Source organism: Microtus oregoni, unplaced genomic scaffold, assembly GCF_018167655.1.
Source record: "Microtus oregoni isolate MIOR12 unplaced genomic scaffold, Mior012 000010F_ref0000083, whole genome shotgun sequence".
NCBI classification, from domain to species: domain Eukaryota; kingdom Metazoa; phylum Chordata; class Mammalia; order Rodentia; family Cricetidae; genus Microtus; species Microtus oregoni.
In genome coordinates this window covers 36,334,622-36,356,204 of record NW_024543069.1, presented here as the reverse complement: position 1 = coordinate 36,356,204, position 21,583 = coordinate 36,334,622, and the positions used below count along the sequence as shown (strand labels likewise).

The following is a 21,583-nucleotide window of genomic DNA, read 5'->3' as shown; positions in this document are numbered from 1 at the left end:
GCTCTCTCTCTCTCCCTCCCCCCCTCCCTCTCCCTGTGTGTGTATGTGCGTGCATGCATGCATGCATGTATGTATTGTGCCGCAGTGGTTTGGGTCCTCACACCCTAAATAGGGGTAAGGGAATGAAGAAAAGACAAACACAGAAAGACATATACAGGAAAGCTTGGGTCTAATGTGCTCACTCTGATGAAGTAGCAATTGCTACTTCCACCAGACAGAAATCTCAGTATTTTATTAGGTACAACAAAGAGGGCTAATCTCGGGAGGAAGTGTCTGTAGGTCGACAGTCTCGGGCTGTAAACATCTGGGAGGAAGAGGAAGCTGCAGTTACTAGTTTAAACACACTCTCACCTGGACCCCCCAGGAAAGCTTTGCTCTCCTCCTTTGGAACCTGGTCCATAGGGTAAATAGCTTTGCTAATTTAAAATGGGTTTGAGACTTTGGAGTCCTTCTCATAGCTGTGCACGTCTTCAGTACATACTGACTCAACGCGTCAGTCACTCAGGACTTTCTCTTCTCCATACACGACTGCATGCTTGTGTGTACATGCATGTGTGTGCTTGAGTAGACATGGAGGCCAGAGGTCGACACTGGGTGTTTCAGTCCCCACCTTCTTTATTTATTTAGAGTCTTTGACTGAACCCGAAGTCGGTGGGTTCAGCTAGACTAGTTGATGAGCAAGCCGAAGGCTTCCTCCTGTTTGCTTCTCCGGGGCTGAGATTACAGGGGTGCATAAAGATGCTAGGGATCTGCTGGACTGTGACTGAAAAAGCATGGGATAAAACTGGACTCTCTGAACATGGCGAACAATGAGGGCTGATGAGACGCAAAGGACAATGGCACGGGGTTTTGATCCTGCTTAATGTGATGGCTTGGTGGGAGCCTAGCCAGTTTGGATGTTCACCTTCCTAGATATGGACGGAGGGGGGAGGACCTAGGACTTACCACAGGGCAGAAAACCCTGACTGCTCTTTGGACTGGAGAGAGGGGGGGAAAGGAGTGGGGGGAGGGGGAGAAGGGTGGGAGGAGAAAAAAAAAGATGCTAGGGATCTGTGCTCGGGTCCATGTGTTTGCTCAGTAAGCACTTTACTTTTAAAGATTAACTTATAAAAATTGTGATTGTGTTGTACACGAATGTTTGTTTGCATACACCACGTAAGTGACTAAACTGAGATTTTTGACCTTTGTGCTTGCACATTTTCCAATGAGGAACATTGCAGTGATGGTTTGAATGTGCCATTTAAGCTTAGTTGGTAAAAATGGATCTTTTTTGCTATGATTTCTAGAATTTTAGATTTACTGGTGTATAGGATTTGGAAGAATGAGTTTTTTATACATCTGATACTGTGTCAGGGGAATTTATCCCCTCTGTTTTTTGTGACATTTTCTTTATTAGTGTTCCAGGTTTGTTAATAGCAAGTAAGTTGCTGTTAAAACTGTTAAATGGGAAAATTATGCTGATGTCTATATATTTAATCAATTGTTTTTTTAGATGGCAAGATTGTTTTACCGGGCAACTTCCTGTACTGTACATTCTATGGACGACTCTGCAAGTTACAAGTTTTGCAAGTAAAAGGGACAGATGGCACTACATTGGGAAAGCCTCAGAGTGCCTCTGACACCCAGGGAGTGGCCTCTGAACATTCTAGCGTGGAGAGCAGTGACGTGGATATATCTTTCCAGCTCAGCCAGTTAGATCTGAAAGAACCTCAGAGCCCAGTGTCACAGAGTACCCCCTGTAAATCCGCTCATGACAGGACTGTGAGTGAAGCAGGGGAAGTTTTGTCGGATGTTACACAGAGCCCCAGAGACGGCAGTGGACTTGGACTTAAATGGAGTTTGGATTCATCCAGAGAAGGAAATACACGGCCTATCAGTGAAGAGAAACTACTGAAGTCTACCAATGCAGGGGCAAAGAACAATACTGATACATTTTATTTTATTTCTTCAACAACAAGAATCAACCTTAAAAAAATTTGTACAAATTCAAAAGAACAAGACAGCCAATTCAAAGTAACTTACGACATGATTGGAGGCTTAAACAGTCAGCTGAAAGCAATAAGAGAAATAATTGAACTGCCTCTCAAGCAGCCTGAACTTTTCAAGAGTTACGGTATGTCACCTTTAGTTTGCTATGTTCGTGTTCTATTCAAACTCAGGCAGTTGGTTAGCCCCGCTCTGATACAACTCCTCATCCTCTTGTCCTTAGCTTCTGTGTTGTCTCTTGTACTGTCTTTGGGAGATGATAGTTGAACGGCTTTTCTCGATGGTTGGTCTTTTAAGTTGTGATTTGTATGAGTGACAGGTGTGTCCCCTATGTTAGCATATTACCCAATGTTGGTGGACTGGATCTTCAGAAAATACCTTTATTTTATTTTTGGTTTTTTGACACAGGGTTTCTATTTGTATCTCCAGCTGACTGTCCTGGAACTCACTCTGTAGACCAGGCTAGCCTCAAACTCACAGAGATCCGCCTACCTCTACCTCCCTGAGTGCTGGGAATAAAGTGTGTGCCGCCATCGCCTGGCTGAAAAGTATCTTGTTATGCTAGATAAGTCATAATGTCTAGAGAAATAAGCAGATAGTCATGGTTCAGTTTAACCTTGTTAGGAAATTTAGTTCTTTGTGTGTCTGCCTTGAAGCAAGTAGTTAACGAAGTAACTCACTGCTAGGAAACTCAGAGCTATTTCTCCATGTTGTTGTACAAATTCTGTGCTTCTATTTCTTATGTAGTGCCACCCATTTTCCCCCTTTCTTATGAATCTTCACGTATGTAAAAGGAACTCATGGATTTGTGTAATTTTTTTTAGTAATTTTTGTATTAAGAGTGCAACTTGGAAGAAATTATGTTGTGTTCTGATTGCTGAACTGTGCTACATGAGATGGCACAAGACAAGGGCTCTGTTTTAAAAAAGAAACAAAAACACCAAAAAAAATTCATGCTTCCCTCACTGTGTGATTTGTAGAGATAGAGAAAGTCATTGCTGGGCTCAGGATTTGGGATAAATAGTACATCTTTCTGGGAAGTAGGGAGAGGTAGGATTCCATTTCTAACTTATATTGGAAGTTGTATGGCAGTTTAACAATAAAATTAATAATCATACTGAATACACTGTGTATTTTTGTGTTTTTTTTTTTTTCTTGTAGGAATTCCAGCACCTAGAGGGTTGTTACTCTATGGTCCTCCCGGCACTGGAAAGACAATGATTGCTAGGGCTGTTGCTAATGAGGTTGGAGCTTATGTTTCTGTAATTAATGGTCCGGAAATTATAAGCAAGTAGGTATATGATTTAAAGTAAATGTTCACTACTAAGTTTATATATTTCAGGTGTGGCTTCTTAAATAGTTGTGTTATATTTTTGCCTAGATAGTCCATGCTTTAAACTGTTTTTGAGTATTTTAAATTTGCCCCTCTTTTTCTGAGGCATGGTCTTACCTATGTAGCTTAGCCTGACCTTTACTTTCGATCTTTTTGCCTTCATTCCCCAAATGCTGATATTTTATATTTGCTTCTAAATTTGCTTTATATTATGCACAAAATTTGAAAATAAAAGTAATTTTAAGTATTTTAGAAATGCTTGAAAATTCAGACCACCTTTTTATAGAAAAAAAATTTATAAATCCTAAGAAATGTAAAACACTACATGTTTTTATTCCTCACAGATTCTATGGTGAGACTGAAGCTAGGTTACGCCAGATATTTGCTGAAGCCACTCTACGGTACTGTTAATATTGGATGTTTTCAAATTAATAATTGAAACTCTGTTTCGTGAAAAATAGTGGCACTTTATGTAAAACTAAGGAGTAACACAAAGATAGTGATGGCCTTAGAGATTGATGGGAGACTTCAGGAAATGTTATCTGTTTTTGGAAGTTTGATAAAGAAGTTACTACATGACATAAAGTAGAAGAATTAAGACAATGAAGGAAACTTAGGCTGGGTGGAGATTCATCGCAGGAGAATAGACTGCTTTTGTTGGTTCTCGGTAACATTTCCCATGCTATTAGAGTCTTTTCCAGAAAGTGTTTGTCTGTACTGACTCTTAAAAGTATTTGTCCATGATTTCATATAGCATTTTCAGGATTCAGGTCTAGTAGTTTTTAAACCTTTGCATATGTTTTGGTGTAGTATATGAAATATCTTCATTCTACATGTGGGTATTTAATTTTCCAGGTTTTTTTTTTAAATCCAACAATTGTTTTAGACATATTTGTTAAAAATTGTATGAGTATTGCTGTGTCCTTTATTCCATTAGTCTCTGTGTCTGTTTTTGTGTCAGTACTGTGCTGGGTTTTTTTGTTGTTTTGTTTTGCTTTTCAAGATTGGTTTATTTTTATGTGTGAACGTCTTCTCTGCATGTATGTCTGTCTACCACTTGCATGCAGTGCCTCAGAAGAGGGCATCTGATCCCCTGGAATTGGAATTGCAGACTGTTGTGAGTCCCCAGGGTACTGAGAATCAAACCCACTTCATCTGCAAGGCTCCCCGAGTGCTCTGAATTGCTGAGAGCCATCTCTCGGGCGTGCTGTTTTTCTCACTGTGGTTCTGTAGTAGTCTGAGATTAGAACCTGGTAGCTCCAGTGTTCCTCTTTCTGCTTACTATGACTTTGGATGTGATAGTGTGCCACAGAGGTCTGTCCTATCCTTTATTTCTGTTACTGTGATAAAATACTCAGATAGAAAGCAACTAAATGGGGCAAGGGTTTTTTTTTTATTTTCATGTTTTCCTTTTTTTTCCCTTAGCTTACAGTTCTAGGTTGTAGTCCATTATTGTGGGAAAGTCAAGTAGCAGCTCAGCTCAGCTGGTCATATCACGTCCATGGTCAAGAGCAGAAAGAAATGAGTGTATCAACATTTGCTTGCTTGTGCTCAGCTTGAGTTTTCCGCTCTTTAACGGTTCAGGGCATGTAGGGAATGGTGTCTTTCCTATGGATTTACTTCAGACAGAGTTCCTCATAGACATGCCCAAGAACCAATTCAATTTAGATAGTTCCTCATTGAAATTGTAGAGTGATTTTAGGTTGTGTTAAGTTGACATTTATAGCTAGCCATTATGGAGTCTTATTTTCTATGGAATGTTTTTCTAGTTCTATGAAGAATGTCACTAGAATTTGATAGGGAGTACATGAAATCTATAGGTTGCTTTTAGTGACCTTTGTAACGATTTTAATAATATTAACTGTCAATCCATAACATGGAAGGTCTTTCATATTCTCTTGCCTTCTTTATCTTTTTCAGTGTCTTGAAGTTTTCATGTAGTTTTTTTCACCTTCTTGGCTAGATTTTTTTCCTAGGTTGTTTTTCTTTGTCCAAGTCACTGTGTGTGGATGTGAGTTGGTTTAGTTGTTCTGATTCTCTCTGGGAAAGTTTGTTATCACTGTATAGAAAGGTACTGGTTTTCATGTAATTTTGTATTGGTACTTAGCTGAACCTGCTCACCATGTCTTAAGTTTCCTGCTATAGCTTCTACGTTCTTATATGTAGGATTATGTCATTTGGGAGTAAGGATACTTGGGACTTTTTCCTTTTTGTTTGTACCTCTTCCCTTTTACTTTCCCTTTCCTTTTTGATGATACTGAGGATTGATCCTAGGGCTTCATGGATGTAAACAGAGTTACAGCCCCAGCTGCCCCTCTTATTTTTCTTACTTACTGCTGTCCCTGTGTCTGAGTACTGTCTTGAGAAGGAGTAGTGAGGGTAAATACATTTGTATTGCTCCTGATTTTAGAGGAAATGCTTTTAGTTTCCCCCATTTTGTGTTGTGTTGACCAAGGGCTTTCTTGGCTTCATTATGTGCCCTAAGTTGGTCTACTTAGGCTCAGGGCTATGGTATGACATGCCAGAGTTATTATAAGTATATAAGTTCTACTCTTGGCCCCCAAGTCAGGCTTGTCTTTCTCTGTGCACTCCATTGCCAGAGCAGAGCTGCTTCAGCTTGTTAGTATTTGGCCTCAGGCTTTCCATAACTGCCTCTTAGGGCTTTGGCTTTGCTTCACTTTCTGTCAGTTTCAAATAATGGGTTTTTTCTCAAGATCTTCCCCAGTCTTGCCCTTAGTGTCGTACATAAAATGGGATTTCTCTTTGCTGACCCATCTGCTGAAAGAAATGCTGTCTCCCTGACAACCACAACTGGCTTTCAGGCTTGTGCAAGCTCTGGGCTTGTTCCATGTTGCTTGTGTCTTTTCACTAGTCTGCCTTTGAAAAGTGGGGGTTGCAGGTGGTTCTTCTGTTTTTCCTCCTTCGGCTCAGAGACAGGTGACTGGAGCTGTGTACCTCCTGACATTTTATCTATGTCTTTGAAGCATCTTGCCACTACTGTGAATCTTTGGAATCGTCTGGTTTTTCTTTTACTCTTACCCTTCCCCAGGTCACACAGAGGTCTTTTATGAAAGGCAGATAGGCTAAAATGTGAGGTTGATAACTTTGCAGTAGAAATAATTGAAGTTTTTTTTCATTTAGCATTTGAGTGATTTTGTTTTTAATATTGATAAATAAAATTGAAATGTAATGCGTTTGTTTTTTAGGCACCCATCAATTATTTTTATTGATGAGCTGGATGCACTTTGCCCTAAAAGAGAAGGTGCTCAGAATGAAGTGGAAAAGAGAGTTGTAGCCTCACTCTTAACATTAATGGATGGCATTGGCTCAGTAAGTCTAACACTGGCATTTAGAGTATGCAGTAGCAACACCTACCAAATGTATCTGGGTGTGTATCAGGGTGAGGGGAAATCAAGCATGAAGCTGGGTTAACAATCAAGTAATTAGCTTCCGTAAATTTCTTGGTAACTAAGAGACCCACATAGCCTGGCATGTTTTTCTGTTACATAAATAATTTACCAAGATATATTTGTGTGTGTGTCACATGATATTAATTTAAAACCCAAGACACACGTCAGTAAAGAAGATTCCTTATTAAATCTTAGTGAATTTTATTAAGTTTCCCTGGATATTATGGTATATGCTTGTAGTCCCAGTTCTTAAGGAGGCTGAGGAAGGACGATCATTTTAAGGCCAGCCTTGGCTAAGTGAGATGTGTCTCAATAAACTAAATTTTAATAAGTTCATGAGGTGGGGTTTTTTTTGCCTTGAGATATGTTTTGCTGTGTAGCCCAAGGTGTCCTAAAAACTGAGTTATTCTTGTAACTCATGAGTCTCTTTCTCTTCTTGAGGTAGAGCCTTGCTGTATAACTCGTGTCTTAAAAACTCAGTTCTTTTCTCGCAGCCTCTGAAATGCGTGACTACAGCCTGCTTTATATTTGTGTATTAGTCAAAGCTATGATATGCTAATTCTGAAAATGACTAATATAAACAGGAGTAGAGGAAAATTCTCTCAGACTTTTGACATCTGTTAACCAGAAAAATGTACTTAGATTAGATTGAAAATGGCCAACGTTCTTAGATTCACAGTATGTTAGCACCAAGAGAAATCTTAGACAGCACATAGTCCCACACCTTCCTTTTGTACAGTAAAAAGCAAAAGGAATGTTTGATTTTTATTTCCCATTGGTGGGAAATGAATATGTGAAAATAATGTGAATTTTTGTATTCAGTCAGATTTTCTTTAAGCAGGCCAGGTGTCTGGTTCTGGATGACTGTGATACAAAGAGCTGCATTATATTTGGATATAAGGTCTTTGGTAAGAAACGTGTATTGGGATCAGTGTTGGAGAGTCTTAGACATAAGGGCTTTTTTGGTGGCTTTTCTTTGCAACTGGGACAAGCCATTTGTGGAATGTGTTCTTGCTTTTGACAGGACTAGAACCACGTGACACAGATTTTTTTTTTTTTTTCGAGACAGGGTTTCTCTGTAGCTTTTGGAGCCTGTCCTGGAACTAGCTCTTGTAGACCAGGCTGGCCTCAAACTCACAGAGATCCACCTGTCTCTGCCTCCTTAGTGCTGGGATTAAAGGCGTGCGCCACCACCACCCGACAGACACAGATATTTTAATCTGCAAACATTTAAAGCGCCTGGATGTGTACTTTTAAATTTATAAGTTCATAGTAGTTTATACATTTTCTGCTGGTATTAATTGATAATGTTTTTTTCTTTTCTTATGAAAAATCACTAGATTCTGTTAATTCTTATCTCTGAAATTACACTTGGATCATCTGATTAAAACATTGGATAATATCTAAAAGTTACTAAACATGGTGATCATAGTTCTTTATAATTTGCTATTCTCAACCTCATCTTCAGATTCAGGGATATTGGTTATGGTTCCATATTTTCTGGAATTTAAAAAATTTATTACAATTAAAAACCAGGATTGGCAAGATGGCTGGCTCAGCAGGTATAGACTAGCCACCAAGCCTGACAACACGAGTTCCATCCCCACAACTTACATGGTAAGAGGAAAAGACCTGTTCCTGTAGGCCGACTTCTCTGTGTCTTGGCAGCTGCTCCCAAGTAACCACACAAAGACTTAATATTAATTTTAAATGCTTGACCAATAGCTTAGATTTGTTTTTTAGCTAACTCTTATAACTTAAATTAACCCATTTCTATTAATCTATGTACTGCCCCAGGCTCGTCTACCTCTTGTATGTACTTTCCACCCTGCTTACTCTGCTTCTCATGGTGTCTCCTGACTCCTGAGACTCTGCCTAGCCATCGGCCAGTCAGCATTTTATTAATCAAGAAGAGTAATACATATTTACAGTCTACAAAAAGATTATATCACAGCACACTCTTAAAAATTTTGGTCTCTGAAAGAAAACAGTTGATGTGTGAGAAAGAATTCTTAGATAAGTTGTTAGTTTAGCCTGGTTCTGTATGAATACTATTTAGGTTGTAACCTTCACTTCTAAGTAGAGGAAAAACTACTTAACTACTAGAAAGCTTTATCAGATAAAAGGTATTTAGACCAAACTTTGAAATAGCTATTCTAAAGTTAATAAATGTTTAATAAAAGTTTATTAGAAATAAAATTTGAAAATTTGTTAGTGGAAGTATATGGATTAATGCTTAATACTCTAGACTATCCTAGTCATTCTTTTCCAGAGTCAGTTTTTACCTCTATTTTTTTAAAAAACAAATATGTAATTCATTCTTATTTTATTTTGTTAGGAAGGAAGTGAAGGACGGGTATTAGTTCTTGGGGCCACAAATCGCCCTCAGGCGCTAGATGCTGCACTCAGAAGACCTGGACGATTTGATAAAGAGATTGAGATCGGGGTTCCTAATGCCCAGGACCGGCTTGATATTCTCCAGAAGCTACTCCGAAGGGTGCCACACTTGCTCAGTAAAGCGGAGCTTCTGAGGCTGGCAAACAATGCCCATGGATATGTTGGCGCAGACTTGAAGGCTTTGTGTAATGAGGCAGGTGAGAGTGACTGTCTCTCATGAGTCTGTATTGACAGTTTATATATATACTGATAATTTGGTTGTTTCTAATTAGAAATAGCTTTATCTTGTTTAGTCATAAAATGTATGTATTAAATAAAAATGTACATAACTTAGAAAACTATGAAGAAAAAACACTTTCATTTTTACCTCTAGTAGAACATACTCTTGGAATTTTCTTCAACATGTATGTGCATGCACACATAGCAAGATATGTACGTGTTAGAAATGCTGACATTGTTATTCCTTTGTTTTGGAACTCAGGAAGTTACAGTTTATTTACAGAGTAGTCTGGTGATTGTGTTGGAACCATAATAGCAAAACTCAAGAATGTGTTACAGAGACATTTTAACTGAAATGTGTGAGGGCTGTTAGTTAACTCCTTCACTGTCTGCTTAAGAGCATCATAAGGACATAATGGAGGATGTGTGGACACACATACCATAGTGCATGTGAGGAGGTCAAAGGAGGCCTTCAGGTGTCTGCTCATTTTTTCCAGGCTAGACGGCTCTGGAGTTTCTGGTAAGTATTCTCCTTTCTCTGTGTCATGCTGCTGCAAGTGCTGAGATTCCAAACACGCACTACTACATCCAGCTATACACGAGTTTTAGGATTCAGACTTGGGTCCTCATGCTCTACCCCACTGGGCCGTCTTTGCAGCCCCTGTACTTACTTTTGAAGCTCTTCTGGGCAATAGTTTAGAGTATTTTCAACTGTGGAAAGTATGCTTAAGTGAAGGTAACTTAGAAATAGTTGATTCAACAACTAATTTATTGAAAGAAGTCCATTATGTTTTTCTGAAGGATCAGGCATATCTGTAATCTTAGATGTATCCCCAGGTCTCTATATGGCATGTTTTCACATTCTTTCCTATACTAGACTCTCTTTTTCTACTGTGGCATTATGTCAACATCCACCTTATAGTTTCATATTATGCTTTTTAAAAGGTTTAATTCTTGTGGTAATAGAAGAAATTTGTTTTTAAATGAGAAATTTCATTATGTTGAGCTTTAATTTTGAATGGAAGGCAAACTTTTGTGTAACCAATTTATATTTATTATGCTTTGAAGATTTCTTTAATCCTTTACCCTTTTCAAAAAAGGGTTTATTTTATATTTAGTTTTGTGTATGTGTGTTTTCGCATATGTGCACAAGTACTAGTACCCTCAGAGGCCAGAAGAGGACATGTGATCCTTTGGGCCTAAGTTACAGGTAGTTGTGAGCCAACTGATGGGTGTGCTGGGAACAAAACTGTGGTCCTCTGTAGCAGATGCTCAAATGCTGAGCCACCACTCCAGCCCCTTGTTTTATTCTTTTTACCTGCCCCATGTAAGTATGGGAAAAGAAAGAAATATAGGAAAATAAATTCAGATGAGATAGATGAGAATGTTTGAATGTCTTTCTTTTGATGGAAAAAATATTTTTTTTCATTTTCTCAAAGTTGCCATAATTTCCAAATTGGAGGACTACTGGGTGGGGGAGCTGGTAAATAGAAACATTACATGTGTCTGGTACCTGTAGGGAGGCCTGAAAAGGATGTCATATCCCCTGGGACTGGAGTTAGAGATAGTTGTGAGCTGCCATGTGTCTGCTGGGAATCAAACCCCTGTCTTCTGGAAAAATAGCCAGTGTTCTGCTGCTGAGAACTTCTCTCCAGCGTGTAAATAGGCTTTGAGGAAGGGTTGGGTAGGTTTGCATTTAAAATCTCATTTGTGATCTTAGTCAAATTTGAGCCTTACTCTTCTCCATTTGTGAATTGAGTAGTTTAGAGGAGATGATATTGAGGTGCTGTTGCAACCATGACATTGGTTAGATAAGTGAAAGGGAGAAGATAACAGCAATACTCCAGTTACTTATTAAGCCTGCTGTGGCCTCATACAGAATATGGATTTCCAGGCTGTCCCAGTCTGTAGGACTGAGGCAGCATCTTTCGTGAAGTACTTAGGCCACACTGGCTGTAACTTCTGGCCTAGTTCTTCTCTGTGTCTCTTTAGTTGAAATATGAAATATGAAAAATATGAAAATTGGAAATATTGCAGTAGTATATACCTAACAACTGGATCTTTTTTTGGTCTCCTACCAGTTATAATATTTAATGTTGATAGTTGGGGGTCAAACTTATTTCAGATGTTAATTTTTGAGGTAGTGTGATGTGCTGTGCACAACTTGTCCAGGACTTTGTTTTGTAGCTCACCCTTGTAAGCAAAGAGCAGCTTTTTGAAGTATTTTATCTCAAATGGACATTCTGTTTACAACCTAGACTGTCTTATCCTGACACTTTCTGATGGCCTTTCTGACTAACCAGCTGCATAGCTTTTTATTCCCTTATTTTATAATTTTCTAAAGTAACAACATAGACAACCTGAGTGACCTCTTTTGGAAAACATAAAATATTAATTATGTAAACTATGCTGAACGTTGGAAGATGCTTAGCAGCAGTGTTTTCCATGTATAGAGATTTATAAATTTACCTTTTAAGACTGCCTAATTATATTATGAAATAGAACTTGATTTCTTCAAGGAGTGGGCTGTTGATTTTTTTTTTAATAGAGAAAGGAAGAATTTGCTTTATATTGCTGAGAATTTATCTTAGCATTTATGTTAATTACACATTGTTTCAACGTATCCATATCAAACTGGGGTCCTTGTAAGATAGCATCACAAAACAGAAGAAATTAAAATTTATTTCCATTGATATTGTTATGGCACTTTAATTGGTTTAATAGCAGTACTGAATCTGATTTTTATGACTCAGAAATTCTTAACCTATGGTGTCCAGAGCTATGAGATGTTCATACTTGCTTATTTTTTTTTTAGCAGAAATTTTTGGAGTATCTGCTTTGTGCCTGAAAGAACCTGTTTCTGATGTTTTTTCACCAAAATTTGAATTCTACCAACTTTTTCTTTATTTGAACTAAAATATTGAGTTAATAAAAATTCCACATTTTAAAGACCAGGAAATAACATGGCTTACTAGAAGAAAGCTTGCAAAGCTCTGGGTTAAAATGGTAGTTTTATACTTTATCAGCTAAGAGGTAGGGCAATCCATTCTGCCTCTTGATTTCTGTTTCTTCAGAAGTTAAATAGGGGAGATAGTCTTAAGATGTCACAGTAGTTGGCCTATTGTATGTATCTGTCTTACTTACTATTAGTGCTATGCTGGAAGAGATAGACATGCTTTATTTATTCAGATACACAGGCGCTCAATGTGTTTATTGAATAGATTGTAAGTGTAGTGATATTTTATTTGTATTCTAAGATCAGAGGGCAAAGCAGCCATACTAGATGACGATACTGGCTAGGGAGTGGTGGCTCACACCTTTAATCCCAGTGTTTGGAAGTTACACAACTTTAATCCCAGAACTAGGGAGGTGAAGACAGGAAGGGATATAGCTGAGCATACTGAGGGGAAGAGACAGGAATTTGCTGGACTGTAGAGTCTGGGGTTTGGTGGAGATGCAGTGCACTGTAGGCAATCTGAGGATCACCCCTTTGGTCTGAGCATTGATAGAGGTCTCTCTAGTGGCTTACTGCTCTGCTTCTCTGATCTTCAGCTTTAAACCCTGTCTCTCTCTCTCGGTTTTTATTATTCTTGCTACATCTGAGACCCAGAGTTTGGGGTATGAATTTACCCCAAAGCCTTTTGCTTTTTAGTTCTTTTCTAGCTTTTCTGTTCTCCATACCATAAACTTTCTTGAGCGAGCATTTTACTCTTTTTATCTTCAGTCTCCCTCAGTACCCTCGTAAAATTATCACTCATACAGATTATGTATGTGCATCTAACTCTCAAGTCATCTTCTGTCTTGTGTTCCACCTCCTTTTAGATCTTCTCCCAGTCTCTCTAAAGTCATGGCTTGGTTTTAGTGCATTCAGGAAAAGGGCAGTAGCAAAAGGCATGCGACTATTGTACTTGTTTTAATGACACCATATCAGTGCTATTCTTTGATTTTCTTTGTAAATATTATTTGTAAATCGTTTTATGTTTGCAAAATACCTGTTCTCTAGTATATAATTTCAGTTTGTCATCTTCCTGCTAACTAACTTAAGCACTTGAGTTGTGCTTTATCTTCCTTATATTTCTGTCCCCATCACCATTAATTCCTCCCTCCATTTTATACATACCTCTAAGTACAAAATACTGTAAATGCTATAATATCCACAGAGTTTGGGGTTAGTAGTGTTGTTACTTAGTCGGTATTTATGGAATAAGTGATCAATTTTGTGTTCTTTTCCTCTTCATAGGTCTGTATGCCTTGCGAAGAGTGCTGAGAAAACAGCCTAATCTCCCTGATAGCAAGGTGGCTGGTATGGTGAAAATTACCCTCAATGATTTCTTACAAGGAATGAATGACATCAGACCTAGTGCTATGAGAGAGGTAGCAATTGATGTCCCAAATGTAAGTAATTTATACCCTATGCCACCCTTACTGTTTGAATACTGTTCTTAAGGAAACTGAGACTCCGAGATGACTGACTTAACTAGGCTAACCTTTTTAAAATAGACATGTAAAATTAAATGTTCTCTTGAGATAGTTATAAATCCAGGGTGTAACATGAAGGCCTGCTTGTTGGGGGTTTCTGTCCTCCCACCAGGTTCTATCGCTGTTTAGCTCCAAAGAAAATCACACAGAAGTGTTCATAAGTTATAAACTGATTGGCCCATTAGCTCAGGCTTCTTATTAACTCTTATAACTTATATTAGCCCAATATTCTAGTATATGTTAGCCAGATGGCCTCGGTACCTTTTTCAGCGGGGCAGATCATATCTTCCTTCTTTGGTGTCTGGACAGGACTGGGGAGGAATGGGCTTCCTCCTTCCCAGGATTCTCCTGTTCTCTTTGACCCACCTCTACTTCCTGTCTGGTTTTCCCGCCTATACTTCCTGCCTGGCTACTGACCAATCAGCGTTTATTTAAAACATAATTGACAGAATACAGAATTGCCCCACATAACCAGGGAAGTTCTTTGATAACTCGGAGAGGCTCTGTGTTGTATATCCTTTGCCTAGTTTTCTCTGGTGATAGCATCCTGCAAAACCAGATGGGGTATGCATATTGCTAAACTCTGCTGCTCTGTCTTGAACTTCCTCACTGTCAATTGGACTCTGAGTATTTGGTGTATTTAGGCATATGGGGTTTTGTCAGATGGAAACACTTGTGTTTTTATCATCATATTCAAATGATCACAGTGTCCTCATCCCACTTAACTTTAAAAAGGATATATAAATGGAATTATATGAGACACAACCTTTTAGAATTAGCTTTTTCACTTAACATAATTCCCTGGAAATTTTTCTAAATCAGTAGTTCTCCATCTTTGACCCTTGGGGGTTCAAAAGACCTTTTCACAGGGGTCACATATCATATACCCTGTATATCAGATATTTACATGATGGTTCATAAAAGCAAAATTACAATTATGAAGTACCAATACAATTTTATGGTTGGAGGTCACCACAAGGCATGAGGGACTGTATCAGGGGTCACAGCATTAGGAAGGGTGAGAACCACTACTCTAAGTAGTTACATTTTTCAGTTTGTTCCTTCATATTGGAGAAGTTATGTCACAAGGGATGTCCAAACTCAGGTCCTCATGCTTGTGTCTTACGTACTTGATCTATGTAGCCAGTTCCTCATGCCTTGCCTCAGGTTTTATGGTGTCATTGTTTTCAGACCTGTGATGAGGCAGAGTGGTAGGAGTGCATGGTAGAGGACATTTCTTGCCTGTGCAAGCTAGGAATTGAAAGTGAAAAAGGACTGCAATCCATAAAGGCAGATCCTTGTGACTTAAAACCCTCATTAGGCTCTGTCCTGTAATATTTCCACCACTGCCCCAAGTTGCTTAATTAGGAAAGAAGCCTTTACTACATTGGTTTTTGAAGGAAGTTTTAAAATAGAAACTATAGCAATATTCTATAACAAATGCATTTATTGATGACATCTTGGTTGCCTCCAGTTTTACTGATGTGCTTGAAGCTGGTGTGGACTGGTATTCTATGAGTGTAAGTTTTTCTTTCTCTTGAATAGATGACCAAAAGTAAAAAAGAATTTTTTTTGGGGGGGGGGGTTCCAGACATGGATTCTCTGTAGCTTTGGAGCCTGTTCTTTAACTAGCTCTTGGAGACCAGGTTGGCCTCAAACTCACAGAGCTCCACCTGCCTCTGCCTCCCGAGTGCTGTGATTAAAGGTGTGTGTCACCACCAACTGGTCCAAGAGTAAAATTTAATTGCTAGGTTGGGTTGTATATAAAACTTTTTTTTTTTTTTTTTTTTTTTGGATTTTCGAGACAGGGTTTCTCCGTAGCTTTTGGTTCCTGTCCTGGAACTAGCTCTTGTAGACCAGGCTGGCCTTGAACTCACAGAGATCCGCTTGCCTCTGCCTCTCGAGTGCTGGGATTAAAGGCGTGCGCCACCACCGCCTGGCTAAAACATTTTTTAGTAAGTTTAGTTTTGTTAGAAAACATCAGTGAGCCTAATCAAATTTGATCATTATCAACTAATGATCAAATTCTTCAGGGCTTACTGTGCATAGTTTCACAGGAAAAGAAAGTGTGGGTTTTGTTAATGTCCCTCATGACCTAGTGATGCCTAATGTTCAAAAAAGAAAAAAGAAGATAAACGTGATCTGGATGATTAGTAATAATAATTATTACTAGACTAGACATGGGCTTATTGCTGCCATGTTGTTTGTTTTCTGTATTATGGTTCTTTTGTTCTTTGTATTATGAGGATTTTTTTGATTCTTTACTCTTGATATCTGTGTCTGTTACAGGTTTCTTTTTTATGATTATGCTTACCTCTGATTTCTAATAGCTCAATGATTATTTTAAACAGATAAATGCAGCTGCATACAAACTACAACTTTGCATCTTTAGTAATACTGATATTTTACTTCACATTATTTATATACTGTCTGTCTTTACAAGTTACTATAGTTGCTACTAATAACATTTGCCCTTTAGGTTTATAGTAGAGTTAAGATGATGTATATGCCACTGTTAATGGTTTACACTATCTGAATTTTAGTATGTTTTTACCATAATGGGGACTATATATCTTATTGATAGATCCCTTCATTTCAAATTGGAAAAATGCTGATTGCCATTTTCTACGAGGCAAATCCAGTTATTTTTGCTTATCTGGTAAAACTTTTCATTTTCCTTTATTCCTGAAGGTTCTTTCTTTATATATATATATAGCATTCTTGGTGGACTATTTTTTAAAATACATCTAGTTCTGGGGATCTGGTTTATAGTGGAGCATTTATCTGCTTTTTCCAAGGCCTTGTTTTCATCCCAAGTTCCACAAAGACAGAATTTACCTCAGCCTCCTAGTCTGAAATCTCTCTGCTGAGTACCCTCATTGGGGGCGAAGGGCCCAGTGTGCATGATGGCCTGCTTTTCTCTTGCGTGCGTAAGCATCCCTTGATATTTGAAAACTTGGCGAAGCATGTTGGTGAATGGTGAAGTCTCTGGTCCTCGGTCACCCAAGCAGTGTTGAATATGGGTTACATCTATCTGATGGAGTGGGCCTTAAATCAAATCAAACATTGGTTATTCCCATAAGTTCTGTGCTTCCATTGCCCTAGTTTATTTTACAAGCAGAACAGATTGTAGATTTTTTTGGCTGGGTTTACATTGTTTCTTGTTTACATTTCCCTTTTGGTAGTGTGCACAGTAATTTGTCATACCAAAGATACTAATGTAGGGGTGAAGGCTCCATGTAGACACCAGCTGGACTTCTTCATGTTCAGTTAGTTGTCCTAGCGATGGTGTCCCGCTGTCAGTTTGTGGAGTGCAGCCCATTGTCTTAACAACAGCCTTGGTTGTTTGGGGATTTCCATGTGACCTTTTTGGTCAACAACTCAATTGAATGCAACCCAGTCTCACTACTGGATTCTTGTTTGGTAACAGAGATGGCTAGTCGAGACTCTGTATCTCCATTATTAGGAAACCTCATTAGAATTACCTTCATGTATTTTAGGAAGTTTCCACTGCACTTGGTTTCCATATCAACCCTCAAATGCCCCTCAATTCCAGCTGTTTCTTCCTGCATTCTTTCTTTCTACCCTATCTTCCTTCCACTTTCCCATTTGATCTTCCTATTCCCTTCCCACCTGCCCCTGTCCACCTGAGAAGTCTTTCTCTCCCAGGGATATCCATGTGTCCACCCTAGACCTTCCTCTATATATCTAACCTCTCAGAGTTTACAGATTGTAGCTTGGCTATTAGTCACTGTGTTCTTCAGCATTAGAATTTCTGTTCAGTTTTTTTCTTAGAGTGTCTCTCTTGAATTCCCTTAATTATATATTGCTTTCCTGACTTTATGCAATTGTTTATATATGGTCTCCTATAATTATAATTCACTGATCTTTTTAGCATGACTCTTTTGAGGTTTTTGTTGATGAGTTTGAAGTTTCCCGGTATTATTATTGTTAAAGTTTTGTTTAGTGTGCATGTGTTTGTGTACAAGCACATTTATCCTTGAGCCATCTTGTGTGGTTCTTGATATCCAATTCTTTCAGATATAGTACAAGATATAAAAACATCTTTACCAGTTGACCCTTTTAGGAGATCTCAGGTTCTACATAGTAGTTTGCTGTTCAAGCCTCATATGGTTTGGCCTGGTTCCTGGATCAGCAGATGAGTAGATCTAACCTCTTGTTCTGTGAGTTCTGGCCTAGAAACTGGGTCTGTGGGACTTGGACTTGATGATGGGCTGATAGGACTGGAGCCTGAGTTCACAGAGACAGGCTTGGAACCCAAACCCTGAAGACTGACCCAGTGCTAGGGTAGTCTAGAGAAAACTATAGGAAAAGACTTCAAGCATAAGGCCCGCCTGGGTCTGTGAGAGCTGTTTGAAGTTTGGGGTTGTGATCATAAGCCCAGTACATCAGTGCCTTTCTTTAGGCCAAATGTAAAGCTCCATCACCTCAATAAGCCCACATCAACTTGAGAGAGATGGCCATCAAATTAATGTCACTTAGGAAGTAAACATTGTTGAGTCCTGTCTTACAAGTAACACAAACCACTTACATAAACCATCAGAAGTCTGTTTCACTAATTAGATATTCAGAATGTACTGCTATGTTTTCTTCTGGCTCCTTTTTAGGTGAGCCTACCTCTGGATGTGACTTTTCAGTTGCATTTTATCAGATGAACTCATTAGCTGCTCTTTTTCCTGCTGTAAAGTTTGAATGAAGCAGTTTAATTGACTGTAATTATGTTTCATTCTTCATATGCCCTCAGGATAATTGTGAGGAATCTTTTGAGTTTCTATTTTTTTTTAGCTGCATGAATCAATCCTTTCTTTCTTTCTTTCTTTTTCTTTCAACAGACTCCATGAATTGAAGGTTTTTATGACGTGTTGCTAAGTAAGATTTACTTTTTGGAGTAGATGATACACCCTGTAGAAACTGCTAAGTCCATGTTGATTCTTAGCAGACCTTTTTAATTTTATTTGTTTTGACTTTGCTTATTGTTGTCTAGACAGAAAAGTGTCTTCTATCACTCCCAAGACTCTAGTCTTCCTGGCAGTTTGTCTCTTACGTTGTTATGGTTTTGAGTAATAAAATTGAACAGTAAAGCACATTTGGGAAATAGATTAATATTAACCAGGAAATATGCACTGCCAAAAACAAGAATGTAATTTCAATCTTATGAAATATTTTAGGGTTTTAACACCTTCATTCTGCTTTTTTATACCTTTTTAGGTGAAATGAGAGACAGTACAAAAGTTAGTGAGGAGATTGTTACTGTTGCTGGCAATCCTAATTACTGTGCTAAAATCAAATAGCTTTATTCTTACAATACAAGTGGAAAACTTAATTTTCAGTACCTGATAGTTATCCCTTATATTTGTACAAGTGTTGAAGTACAGGTGGCATATACTACACCTGTATATGTTTTTACAGTACTCTGCACACTCTTAGTGACTGTTGCTAAGAGAGTGTGTTGTGTGTGTGTTTTAAGAACAGGAGAGAGATCTAAAGAAGCCTCCTGGCATCACAACGAACTTACAACACAGGCTCTTATTGGGGAAGCATCACTGATTATCTTTATGAATAGAAAGCTCTGCCTGTGGGGTTGTGGGGCTTTCCTTTCTTTACCTTATCCATTAGTATGGAAGAGCACACTTTCTCATTAACATTTTCTTGCTTTATCTCTACTGAAGAAACATCTAGAGATTTGGTTTGTTTTTTTTTTGTTTTTGTTTTTTTTTTTTTGTTTTTGATTTTTCTGGAATTTAAAAGTTAGGTTTACATTTTTTTTTGGACAGATTTGTGTATTTTAATGTTGCAAAGTTAATGTTGGCCCCTGAAGAGCTTTAAAACAGGTACTAACCCACTGCCTGTCTTTTGCATTTATTTGTTTCTTTTTTTTTTTTTTTTTTTTTTTTGATTTTTGGAGACAGGGTTTCTCTGTAGCTTTTGGTTCCGGTCCTGGAACTAGCTCTTGTAGACCAGGCTGGCCTCGAACTCACAGAGATCCGCCTGCCTCTGCTTCCCGAGTGCTGGGATTAAAGGCGTGCGCCACCACCGCCCGGCTGTCTTTTGCATTTATGTTGGCACTTATTAGTGCAAAGTGACAAAGTGTGAAGTACTTTTGTCATGTTCTGTAAAATACCACCTTTAAGAGCATTTTTGTGCCTGACATTGTGAAACTTGGCTCCTGATTAAAGATCAGCAGTCACTCCAGAGCTGTCACAGTCCCCACATTAACCCCAAGGCTCTGTTAGTTTTTCTTTCCCCTTTGGAACTTGTCCTTTAAATGTTTTTTTTTAAATTTGTTTTATGTTTTTAATTTGATTATTGAGTTCTTGGGTTTGTGTGGCTATATAACTAAAATGTTCTGCTAGAGTGCTTATTTAGGAAGAAGGATGTTGCATTTTCCTTGTGAAGTTTTCTCTCACTTATCTGCTTGTTTTCCAACAGCTGTTTCTTTACTCTCAACTGTATTAGCATTTAAATATATTTTAAAGCTGTATTGACCAGGATAGGAGCAAAAGAAGAAATGGCCCAGCCATAGAGCATATACTTATTAAGACAGACCTAGAAAGCTTAACATAGCATTTATTGAAAGATGAAATATTGAAAGCTAATATTATTGTCTGAAGTTGAGGTGGTAATCAGCCAGTACTTTATGATTTCATGGTGGTGTTAATCCTTCTAGTACAACCATCTTTTCCACAACTTCCTTCTGTACCTTAGAACTTTTGCTCCTGCAAAAGTAAACTGTGAAAGCTTATGTTAAATTTTTTTACTTTTAAATTATTTTCTTAGTACATTGAAAGGTTAATCAATTTTTGACTTTGAAAAGCTAAAATTAAAAGACATTCCTTAGTTTAAGGATTGTAGTAATTGTAGCAAACACACAACACAAAAAAATCCCCAAAGATATAGAATAATTATAATAGTTAAATATTACTCATGAAATTACAAATGCAGTGACTTCTTTATCTTTTGCCACTGGTCCCTCAAAACATAATAATGACTGTCTCTCAGACATCTGAATATAGGGATACTTAGTAAATACTCCAACATATGTAATTAATTTGATATATGCTATCCTAAAATCTCAAAATAAATCTGAGGTTTTTTTTTTTTTTTGATTTTTCAAGACAGGGTTTCTCTGTGGCTTTGGAGCCTGTCCTGGAACTAGATCTTGTAGACCAGGCTGGCCTTGAACTCACAGAGATCCGCCTGCCTCTACCTCCCCAGTGCTGGGATTAAAGGCGTGCGCCACCACTACCCGGCCTCTGAGGTTATTTTTATCTTCTAAATTAGAAAGAAATTTAAAGAGATGGAATAAAAGATCCAAAGTTACTTTGAGTAGTGTCTTCAAGATTTAAGCTCTTTTAATTATTCTGAATTTTAGAAAATAGTGTTTTTAAAAGGCATGAAACTAAAAAGAAACAAAAGACAAAGCTGTAAGTGTGCATTATACCCAGTGCTGGTAATGACTACTTTAAGACAGAAATACAGCTGGTTTTTAAGATTCTTCCATAATTTCTTATAGCTTATTCTTCTGTCAGCTATCTCTGGCATAAGGTCTTACTCTGCTGCATAGTAAGGAAACTTAATGCATAACTCCTGTGCTCCAAGGCATGGGCATCTGCTCCTGGAATGTGTTGATGTTCTTGCTATGTACATGTCACTATAGAGTCAAAAGTGAATGACTTGCATGCAGGGTTCTGTTCTTGGAAGTTGGAGAAGTTCTTCTTTGACTTGCACATGTATGCTG

At 38.1% G+C, this 21,583-nt stretch overlaps 1 protein-coding gene across 4 annotated transcripts in view; it reads left to right on the top strand.

Moving 5' to 3' along the window:
• Spata5 (spermatogenesis associated 5) overlaps window positions 1–21,583 on the top strand; it is a 164,912-nt gene that overhangs the window by 11,347 nt on the left and 131,982 nt on the right. For all 4 annotated transcript variants that reach the window (XM_041659594.1, XM_041659596.1, XM_041659593.1 and 1 more), the window contains exons 5-10: window positions 1,493–2,113; window positions 3,148–3,277; window positions 3,664–3,720; window positions 6,526–6,649; window positions 9,068–9,323; window positions 13,586–13,740. In XM_041659594.1, coding sequence (XP_041515528.1) covers window positions 1,493–2,113; window positions 3,148–3,277; window positions 3,664–3,720; window positions 6,526–6,649; window positions 9,068–9,323; window positions 13,586–13,740 — 1,343 coding nt within the window. The remainder of the gene's footprint in view (window positions 1–1,492; window positions 2,114–3,147; window positions 3,278–3,663; window positions 3,721–6,525; window positions 6,650–9,067; window positions 9,324–13,585; window positions 13,741–21,583) is intronic.